This window comes from Vollenhovia emeryi, unplaced genomic scaffold, assembly GCF_000949405.1.
Source record: "Vollenhovia emeryi isolate VEMERY1.0 unplaced genomic scaffold, V.emery_V1.0 DF939149.1, whole genome shotgun sequence".
Classification (NCBI taxonomy): Eukaryota; Metazoa; Arthropoda; class Insecta; order Hymenoptera; family Formicidae; genus Vollenhovia; species Vollenhovia emeryi.
In genome coordinates this window covers 158,532-169,854 of record NW_011967217.1, presented here as the reverse complement: position 1 = coordinate 169,854, position 11,323 = coordinate 158,532, and the positions used below count along the sequence as shown (strand labels likewise).

The 11,323-nt window shown below is 42.3% G+C and overlaps 1 protein-coding gene across 1 annotated transcript in view; it reads left to right on the top strand.

Annotated features, from left to right (window-relative positions):
- LOC105565717 overlaps nt 1–11,323 on the top strand; it is a 16,950-nt gene that overhangs the window by 1,094 nt on the left and 4,533 nt on the right. Inside the window, exons 2-16 of the mRNA XM_012019136.1 lie at nt 4,902–5,047; nt 5,385–5,560; nt 5,629–5,760; nt 5,850–5,999; nt 6,123–6,311; nt 6,485–6,565; nt 6,706–6,928; nt 7,109–7,144; nt 7,242–7,376; nt 7,546–7,728; nt 7,839–8,055; nt 8,138–8,328; nt 8,447–8,651; nt 8,719–8,798; nt 8,903–10,869. Coding sequence (XP_011874526.1) covers nt 4,902–5,047; nt 5,385–5,560; nt 5,629–5,760; nt 5,850–5,999; nt 6,123–6,311; nt 6,485–6,565; nt 6,706–6,928; nt 7,109–7,144; nt 7,242–7,376; nt 7,546–7,728; nt 7,839–8,055; nt 8,138–8,328; nt 8,447–8,651; nt 8,719–8,798; nt 8,903–10,869 — 4,111 coding nt within the window. The remainder of the gene's footprint in view (nt 1–4,901; nt 5,048–5,384; nt 5,561–5,628; nt 5,761–5,849; nt 6,000–6,122; nt 6,312–6,484; nt 6,566–6,705; nt 6,929–7,108; nt 7,145–7,241; nt 7,377–7,545; nt 7,729–7,838; nt 8,056–8,137; nt 8,329–8,446; nt 8,652–8,718; nt 8,799–8,902; nt 10,870–11,323) is intronic.

Below are 11,323 nucleotides of genomic sequence, written 5' to 3'. Positions count from 1 at the left end.
CGAACATCCTAGACAATTTGCGCTTCCCTTTGCATTTTCACAAAATCGATTGTCGCTCAACCAAATGTCAATTCGTTTAAACTTAACAAACAGGCAATTTATCAGATCTGTATAGATAGCGGGTTAATTTATATTTTAATCCTTCTCGCGGAGACAAGTACATCGACCATATTTTTTTTATGCACGATCTTCCGCGCGATGCTGTAATGATCAGACGATGCAAAAGTGCAATCGAGAAAGCAATAGTGAAAGGTAAACTGCGTGGGCGATAGTCGCAGGTGCGCAGAGGTACCAGGCGGCTCAGGGCCGGGGTGCACCGACCCTCTCTTGCCCTTTTTTGTATCAGCAATTCCGCGTCAATTCCATCGCATCTTACAGGGACGTAAGCGGACAGCTGCCGAAACTAAGTAGCTTTCAAGTTTGTAATGAATAGAGAGAATGAGATGAAAGGAACACATTATCTAAAAAAAATCTGTCGTTTATTAACATGTAGCGCAAAGAAATGTGTTTATATAAGAAAGAAGTTACTTAGTCACCAGTGACGAGTAAAAATTAAAACAGGGAACTTGTAGTCAACTCAACTGACATATTCCTTTATTTAGCAAATACAACGTTTCGATCATATTTTTGGGTCCTTTTCAAGTGGCACTGAGTCATCGTCGTCCATAAGACAGAGTCACATTATAAAAATACAAGTACATATGACCACTGTGGATGCTCGATTCGAACATCCAGTGTACTTGTATTTTTATAATGCGACTCTGTCTTATGGACGACGGTGACGCACTTAGTGTCACTTGAATCCAAAAATAGGGTCGAAACGTTGATTTGCTAAATAAAGGAATATGCCAGTTGGGTTGACTACAAGTTCCCTGTTTTAATTTTTTATGTTTATATACTTATAAAAGTTAGGATAACATTAAAATCGTCACTTGCGATCGCCAGTGATGATTAAAAATTAAAAGTGAGCTTATTGTCAACCCAACGTTACCTACGAATCAGTTCAAATCGAGCCTCGGTAATGTTCGGATGTGTGCAAATTTTTATCTTTTGATTCTATCCCACGGATGACGATGACTTGGCCATGAATTTTTCTTGTTTTCTTATTTGGTTCGTTAATTAATTTTCTTTTCTTTTTACTAGATGACTAAGTAATAATTTTAATCTCTTATATTTTATTGATTTGCAGTATTGTCGCTTGAAAAGGACCTGAAGTAAGGTCGAAACGTCGTAACGAATTCAATAAAATTTGCCCAGTTGGGTTGGCAATAAGCTCACTGTTTTAATGTTAAAATAATTAGGAGAACAAGGCACTGTTAGAAATTAATAAGAAAATTTGCGAGAAAATGAAAAATAAGTATACAGATTACCAAGAAGTCGAGATCAGGTTTTCAATTCCGCGTTTTCAATTCCTGTCCGATATACTCGTCGACGAGGAATAATCTCACGCGATACAACGTCATATTAATTATTAACACGTCACGTAAGTAGTTATTTATATCTGCACGATTTGCGTACCCGATGACGTTCTTTCCTCACGCGCAGCGCGTACTCGCGCGTAATTTATATCGCATATCCTTTCGATAATTCTACCACCTACGATTCGCGTACGAGATCGTAAACAAACAAGTCCCCCGTTGCACACGTGTTGCAACAATTCCCGGCTTGCAATTGCAAACTGCGTCGTGCTTATCTCTGCGCAAAAGTCGTGCGGCGCGTCAGGACTTTCGGTTAATTTCGCAAACGTCGGACGGTCACTGGGAGAAATCTCGTGGATAAAAACCAATTTGTCTTCGATTTTTATTAATACCATTACCGATTCTTTTACCAAAGCTCCTGGAATATATCGCTGTATTTATGCACAAACTGCGCGAAATATCGCGCGGATTTCGTTAAAGCGTACATGTAGAGACGTAAAAGTAGAATTTTTCAACTCTCTAAAAGTCAATCAGTGGATTATCACTTATAAGTCTACTTCTGCGATTTTCAGTAGTATACTTCCCGAGTCGAAATTGTGGCCCTATGTTGAGCCTTTAATTATATTATATAGTAGGACCTAAGACAGTAAAAGAGATCGAACTGCGAGTACAGAATTTACTCCCACTTAAAAACTGATAGTGTCAGAAATTTCTACTTTTGCCAATGTAGCATTAAAGTAGGTCCTTTTAAGTAGGAGCTAAGGTAAATTTTTAGAATTAAAGATTCAAGAGAGGAGTAAAAAATATGTCATCAAAGTAGGTTATTGCTGATCTATGTAGGTGTAAATTATCCTTAAAAGTGTCAAAATACTACCAAAATTTCGACTCGGGTTTTAACTGTGAATCAGTGACTATTTACTGTTTCCGGTGATAATCCACTGATTGACTTTTCAAGAGAAGGCATTTCAACTCCTCAATGTGCTTAAAAAGTGCTATAGAGAAAAAAATACGTATCTCTTATTTTGATCTACACGTATCCGGAGCTGATCCAAATTCGAAAGGCATACTTGGCGTGCTTCCTTGTTAGCAATAATATATCGAGGTGCCTTGGTGCACTCTCATAATTCTATTCGTGTAATTGCGTCCGCGATGATTTATGTACGCGGCCATATCGGTTTACGACCGCGGTCGTAATGTGGATCGGTGTAACATTACGCGAAGAATCGGGTGAACTTTCGCGCGGTACGCGCATAAATTGGTTCGACAACGGATAGAGCTCGAACTTTTATAGGCTGCGCGATTTGCACCGAAATCCATTTTATGATACGTAAATTTATGTCGAAAATTGTATTTTCAAATCCGATCTACTAGGTGTAGACTTGCCACCGTGCCATCGATTTTATGTTAGGCTGAATTTTCTCGCGCAGTGCCATGAAAGTTGCTTTCGTTGAGACATTTCTGTACTTAGGTATATGACTTTTTCTACTCTAGTGATGTACAGTGTCTTGAGAAGAGAATAAACACGAGGAGCTAATCTTTTTTATGCAATCTGATTAAATTTACATAAAACGCGATGAAGTAAAATTTCAGAAGTGGAAAAGTGAAGATTTTGGGAAATGTGGTCTTAAAATTTTCTGCTTTACATGACGATATTTTCCGAGGCAAACAAACGTGTAAATTTACGAAACGTTAATTTAGAGCGTGATCGATTCTTTCTAAGAGCTTTGCACGCCGATCGGTGTCGTGGCCGCTGGTCCCCGGCGCAAACGCTTGGTGCCTGATCGACGGCATTCCTTAGCTGGACGTCGTTCGTAATATATATTTGCATTAATAGCCGCAATACAAATACTATTCACGGCAATGCCTCGTGCTGTTCCGACCGTGTCGAGAGAACTGTAACGCGAAAGCGAATTCATTTCCTTAATTATTACACTGTAATGTGAGCGTCACATGACTTAGGCCCGGTTTCACCAAAACGTCGCTTAACTTTAATCTTAGTTTAATTCACGTTCGTCTCTTTCTAAAGTGTAAAACAGTTGGAAAGAGACAAAGAACGAATTAAGCTAAGCTTAAAGTTAAAAAACGTCGGTGAGACCGGGCCTTAATAATACTCGCGCGGACGACAGGCTTTCCAGGGCGTGATTTCGACAGTCATTGATCCGCGTGGATGTCATCAGCCACAGGCAATCGTGACTCGATCTGTTCGATAACGAAGCGACGAGACGCGACGATCCGATTTGTTTCGCTGCACTTCTGCGACGCAGACTCGATTTTTCACCATTTTTTACGACAGTTCTCTGGTCACGGTAACATCTGAAAGCATCGTCCGGTTTCGCAAGAGCGAGGTCTGTGCTACTGCGATGGCACGGCTGGGGTTCGCGATTGCATTCGTCGCAGCCGCGGGATGTAACGTTCACGTATCCGACAGATCGAAACGCGAGTGTCCTTCGGGGTGAGACGAATTGTCGCGAGACTGCATGGGTCGCGGGAATTATTCTTGTCGCGACTTCTGTAGGAATCATGCGTCCCTTCCCTCTGATCGCGCGTACTTGGAGCGAATACATTGGTTCCCTCTTTCCCTGCACACGGTGAAAGAAGAACATTCAATTTAAAAAGATATATGAATTATATATATGCTTTATTACCTTTAGCATACAGCCAGAAAGTGGGACTTGGTTTACAAAAGTTCCTTAACCACTCATTCATCCTTTATACTCTCATTCATACTCTCTCTAATCTCCTACCCCTAATCTCTTTTCCTTCGTATTTCTTACTTCTAATTAAGATATATGAATTATATCTTTTTAACGCGTCCTACACGGAGAGAATTTTCTTTAAGTTTTAAAAGAAAGAGACACCGTTGATAAATCTCAGATTGATACTTGGCACATCTAGATTGATGTTTAAAATATTTTTAGCTTATTAATAGTACGATAAAAATCCATAGCATTCGATTTAATTTCGAATGAAATAATTGAGATAATAATTATTTTCACTGATCGAACGGAATTTCCTCGTCAGCCCATTAGACGGTGTGCTCAGTTTTTAAAGGACCGCAAGGTTTCTTTATCACGAAAATAGTAAAAAGTACTAGAAAGTGACGTTAAAAAATTAAGTTAAATTATAATATAAAATATAATATAATTAAGTTAAATTATAATATAAAAATGAGAAAATATACAAATAGTATAAATACTGCATTTTATGTGACTGAAAAGTATATTCCTTTTACGATCAGAGACGTCGTCTCTGCGACCCTAAAGATTAAAATTGTTATGACGTCAGGGAAGGTCGAAAATGAAATATCTCGGGTCTAGTTTCGCCGGAAAATTTCTACGATGAGCTTTCATGAGACACGCTGATCAATTGATCTTTATACTAAGCTCGTGTAACGAGCAGTCTTATATAATATACATGTAATTGACGCGCGAGAACGTTTATTAAGTCGATTTTTTTTTTTTTCCTTTGCCGTTCTCCACGCAGCCATGAGGGGATGAGCACTGGAGCAGGAGATGGAGGTGGAGGCGGTGTCGGAGGTATCCAGAGCAGCGGCGGTGGCAGAAACACCCCGCCGCATGGCTCGCCCACCCCCATGGATAAGGCGACCTTAAAAGTCCATCTTCCCAACGGTAAGTTATTCCATCCCGAAACACCTCGTCAAAGAACCCGTTGCGTTAGCCGAGAAAATTAAGGGACCAGTGTGACGCTTCTCGTTAGAAATAAAATCGTCTCGCCGATCAGTATATTATTATTACTTTCTTATCTTCTCGAATATTTGGTTTTTCATTTGTAAATGTTGCGTCAGCCTAAAGATAAAAATTGTGTAGATTTCTCCACTCTTTATTTATTCCTTCTCTCCTTTCAAGAATCGGAGCGAATTTATATCCCGCTGTAACATCGAAATATACTCCGAAAAACATGGTGGTTTATCAATTCTATCGTTCACTTATCAATACCGCAATTCAGGTGGTTTTAACGTCGTCAAATTCGGTGATGCGATCGACGTACGAGGTATCATCTCTTTGGTAACTAGTCGATTAGCTGTTGGTACCAGACATTATCGAAATCTGTACGCAATGAGGCTGCACCATCCCGGATCCGGAGAGAGTTATTGGTTGCATCAGGATACTACGATGTATCAGGTATTTACGCGTATCCGGCGTATCGGTATATTCTGTTTCTCGCAATTTCCTCGACGCATTTGTCTCAGGTACAAGAAAAGTACGAGCGAAAGCACCCGCATTGCGAATGGAGGTACGAGCTTAGAGTGCGTTACCTTCCTCAGAACCTAAATGATCTCTACGAGAAGGACAAGGTCACGTTTTACTACTATTACGACCAGGTACGACGTTACGTCAATCGACGATTAAGCGAGATATTTAACGTTTCCGAATTAAACTGCAAATAACATTTTTACCTGTACGCATTTAGGTGCGAAACGACTACCTGCTTGCAAACCACGCCACTCTGGATCAGGATGTTGCGGTTCAGCTCTGCTGCCTGGAGATTCGCTATTTTTTCAAGGACATGCCGCAAATAGCCCTGGACAAGAAGAGCAATCTGGAATACCTAGAACGTGAGGTAGAGTCCCCGGCGATAAATTTTGCCCCGTGACAATAACTTGGATTTCACAGCAGTATAGTCTGCATCCATTCATCCCCTCCACTGTGCAAAATATAAAAGAAACATCTCTTCCACACACAGGTCGGTCTACATAAATTCTTACCGCGTTCCGTGCTGAACGGGATGAAGCCGAAGGCGCTTCGAAAATTGATACAGCAACACTTTAAAAAAGTTGCGGCGTTGTCCGAACTCGAGTGCATGTTTAAATTCTTCGATCTGCTGCGGGCGCACTATCGATTCGACCAGGAAAGGTTTATATGCGCCTTAGGGGTAAGCAATAGTACATGGAAATCTAGTGTATATTTAGTTTCTCTGATAAAAATTAATTTTTGAGCGACAGAAATGAGAAAAAAATTTATGCCCATATATAAGAATTAATATATTCCCTTGCATTTATAATATTCAATATTTAGTCTTATTTACAACTATTCTACAACTTGCAGTCAAGCTGGTCAATACCTGTAGAACTAGTCATCGGACCGGACTTAGGTATATCGTACATGGCTCATCGAGGCGGAACAGTGGTACGTTTTCACACATGTACCTATCTTTTGCATTATACATATTGTTTATAATATAATTTGTGTAGTTTGTGTGTAGTATTTTTAAGATAAAAAAAGCATAACTCTATAATTAATTTTACGAAATAAAATTTCGATTACAGCCGACTAGGATGGCAGAATTTTCGCAGATACAATCCATTCAAACATTGGTGTCAGATTGCAAAGAACACGCGAAGGCGTGCATTAAATTGAGAGTCGCGGGTGCTGCGGAGACTCTCAGTATCACTTGTTCAAGTCTGGATCAAGCGGAAAGTCTCGCGGACTTGATTGATGGATATTGTAGACTGGTCACAGGCAGCAACACTTCATTGTGGAACAGAAAAGGTAAGAATAACAGTATTATTGTTGCTGTTACGAGAGAAAATTCAGGAACTTCTATCTTTGACTTTGTCAAAACTATTTAAAAGAAGATACGTGAATTGTTTCTTTAAATTACTTTGTAAAAGCTTGCTCTGCTAATGTTAATAAAGTATATTAAGTCTCTCTTTATTCTGTATTCGCAAGCTGGATCATGGAAGAATTATCCCTGTCCATGCAAAGGTAAACAAACCAGAAATGCGCCGTTTTACATACGTTTGAATACTTTGTGACACCATTATTTTATTTACACATGTGCAAAATATGATTTTAATTGTAGATGCGCAACCGCCGAAATATAGGCAAGATGGTGCCAGCAGCCCAGCGGAAAAGAACGCCGGTAAAACTGGAACTATTTTATCCGAAGATTATGCGGAGATCGTCGACGAAGAGGGAGATTATTCGACACCAGCTAGTAAGTGTTTTCATGGCATACTTTAATACGACCATAATTGAGAATGTCTAAAAATATCATTAGAGTATTTTTTCATACTCTATATACGATACTATCGAACTATATTTCTTCTTATATTTTGATTGTAATACGCGACAGAGAGGCTCAAGTCGGTAAATTTTCTTTGCAGCTCGAGATTACGAGATAGTCCGAAATCAAGTAGAATTGGGAGAAATCATAGGGGAGGGTCAGTTTGGTAACGTCCATAAAGGATCGTACAAAGGAAGAGATGGTCAAACCATTGCCGTTGCTGTCAAGACTTGCAAGGTCGATGCGGATCTTGCCACTGCCGAAAAATTTCTTGAAGAAGCTTGTACGAAAAATCTGTATTATAAATCACATATTCGTTATAAAATGAAATCGACGTATAAACGTGGGTATATAGGTTCTACATAGTCTTATGAAAATAATTTTAAATTTCAGATATAATGCAGCAATTTGAACATCCGCATATTATCAGATTGATCGGAGTCTGTTCAGAGGCGCCGATTTGGCTCGTGATGGAATTAGCCAGACTCGGAGAAATGCGCGCTTATCTACAATCTAATAAACACCGCCTGGATCTCGCTACACTTCTACTGTATACCTTCCAATTGAGCACTGCCCTCTCGTATCTCGAAAGCAAGAAATTCGTGCACAGGTAGCTACGATCAAAGCGAAATCTATTTGTTATTTCATTATGTGAAAATCGCAGTCTAACATCCGTGCTCTTTTCATTGTAGAGATATCGCTGCAAGAAACGTGTTGGTTTCGTCGCATAATTGCGTCAAATTGGCGGATTTCGGCCTTAGTAGATGGGTAGAAGATCAGAGTTATTATACCGCTAGCAAATGTAAGCTGCCAATTAAGTGGATGGCACCGGAGAGCATAAATTTTCGAAGATTTACAACTTCGTCCGACGTTTGGATGTTTGGTTAGTTTTTTTTAACATTAAATACGTTTTAAGAGCTTTCTTTCCTATTAATTTAATTATTAATATCAATTTTGTATTTTAAAGGAGCTACGCTAATGAAATTTGCTCGTTGTTCCAGGTGTATGTATGTGGGAAATTTTAATGTTAGGCGTAAAACCATTCCAAGGCGTGAAGAATAACGAAGTGATACGCAAGCTGGAGAACGGAGAGAGACTGGCGCTTCCCAATCACTGTCCGCCGCGATTATACTCTCTAATGTCTCAGTGTTGGAGCTACGAACCCAGCAAGAGACCGACGTTTAAAGAGATTAGAGAAACTCTACAGTGAGTATTTGAATCGTTTGTAAAACTGTAAACGTTCTTTCTAAATTATTATTCTTTTAAATCATAGTGAAATTTTGCTGGAAGAGAAACATCAGCAGCAGGAGACGATGAGACGAGAGAACAGAAGGGTACAAGCCATGTCCTGGGGTATGTAGGAAATTGTCTATAATAGCAATGAGTGGTTAAATCTTTTAGCGAACGCACGTCATTGTCAGATATCGGATATATCTGTAAAATAATCCGTCTTACAGGTGCAGATGATGTTCCGCCACCGAAACCCTCCCGGCAACCGCAAAATACAACGGAGCAATCGCAGTTATCAGTGGCACCGGTATCCACGTACATTGTGGCGCAAAGTCCCGAGGTTCTCGCGCAACTTCTCAAGGACAACCAAGCTAGAGGGGTATGTCCCTCCGTGTACACGACACCCGCGTCCCCCTTCAACACCCTGGCGGTGCAATTTCAGGAAGAGGATCAAATCCTGACCACCGCCGTTGTGTCCGATTTACCCTTCTTTGATCCCGCGCTTTCTGAACCGCCGTCCATGGTGACACACGACACCACCCAGTCGGGCGGTGATTCCATCCTGTCCGATACGAACCTAGACTCCCTGGATTCCTCGGACAACATTCCCCTCATGTCGAGCCTGAGCATTTCAGACACGACAGCGCAGACGCAGTCGCCCGCCGCCAACCGAAAGCAGCAGAAGGTTAAAGAGATGCAAAACTTATATGCGGTTAGCTCGAAGGTGGTCGGTAGCATCACGGGGGACCTGTATTCCCCCGTGCAGAAATTCTCCGTGTCCAGCGCCGTTCCGCCGCCACCCGCGGCCGCGTCAGTCGTGTCAGCCGCGGTCGCGGGCAACACCTGCGGCGAGATATACGGACCGGTCACTAGTTTCACCCAGAGCTCAGCTATCGTTGGTAATCTCAGTCAAAGCGCTAGCTTAGGTGGTAATTACGGTGAGAATTCTGGCAACTTCGGCCCTAGTAGTTTGGGTAGCAGTGTTATAATACCGAATAGCAGTAGCCAGACGCAGTTCGCCGCAAGTGGTCCGCATGCTCTCAGTCAGTCGATTAATTACGGTAACTTCGCAGCTGGTAACAATACAAGCCAAGTATTTGGTAGCGGTGGCGGTCAATCTACAAGCCTACAGAATGTTAGCGTGCAGAGTGCTGGCGGTAGTAGTAGCGGCGGCGGCGGTGGTGGTGGTGGTAGTAACGTTATTTACTCTCGTAATATTAGCTCGGCGAATGTAGGTAGTTGCGCATCGAGTGCTGAATGTTTGTACGGTCCGGTACTCAAGTTCCGCGCGCAAAACGCCCAGCCGCAGCTGGCTGTAGCGGCGACCGCGACTGTGGCCGCGAGCGAGTTGAAACCCGTTGGCGCGGCAGCTGGGAATTACGGTCAAACCGGAAGAAGCAATCTGGTAGCGCAGAATCTGCAATCGCAGCCGATATACCCGCAGAATTATCCGCACCAACAGATCTATTCGAATATCGCTCAGCCGGGAGCACAGCAGCCTATGTATCTGCTACAAATGCAGCACGTGCAGAATATCACGCGGCAGAACGCCGTTCCCCAGGCCGTGTCCTACGCGGCGATACAGCACTCGAACCAGTCTCAGCAGTCTCAGTTGACCGGCGCCACTCCCATTTACACGGCCCACGCTGCGTCCGTGTCGGTGGTCCAAGCACAGAAGGTGCACATGCCGAATTATGTTCACCAAGCTCAGCCCGGAATTAGCGGCCAGCCAGCGACTTGTCAAGCAACCGGCGCGAATCACTCGGCGAGCGTTGGGATAATGCAAGCTTCCTCTGTTCCATCACACTTTGTCATGTCGTCTTCGGCGACTCAGCAGAATATCCATTCGATTCCATCCACCTACGTGGTAGACCAACAGCAACCGAGCTCCCTTGGTTCGATTGATTATACTCAAGCACACGTTGGCAATGTAATGACGAGCATAACCGGTGCGCATCAGCAACACGTCGTAGTTCAACCTCAGATGGCTAGCGGCGTCGCGAAGGCGGGAAATATGTCGCAAATCGTGACGGGCATCGCCAAGATCACCACCTTCGTGACACCACAAAAGCAGGACGAGCAGTTGACTAGCTCGACCGACGGCACTCTCTCTGGCTCTCTAATCTCTTCCGCTGTCAGCGACAGCACCGTATCGTCTAGCAGCTCGATGACAGAGGAGGCACAACAAGATCAGGTTTGACCATGCCTCCTAGGAATGTGACAAACGCATCTTCTATATATTTGCCACGCCCACGTCTTGTTTTGGTTTTTTTATCTGGTCCGCACTTTCGCATCACTCTACACCTCGGTTACAAGTCAGATGTATATTCATATTACGCGCTTCTCTGGTGTATGCAAGACACGTACGCACTGGCTCACAAACGGATCTTCTATTTTGTTGCAATGCGATCGGAGAGACTTATCTTTCAGCGGAAATCTTTATTTGCCGCTCAGTAGGCTAATTTTTGCATGAAGAATGGATGTCACTGATGAATTGCTACCAGTATAATTATTTAAACTGCATGTAGCGAGTACGCGCGAATGCACTACCTCTATTTTGAATTTAATTTGTATCTCGAGAAATATGCGTCTCTTTAATTTTTCCTGTATATATGTACGTGTATATTATCGAGAAACGACTGTAACAT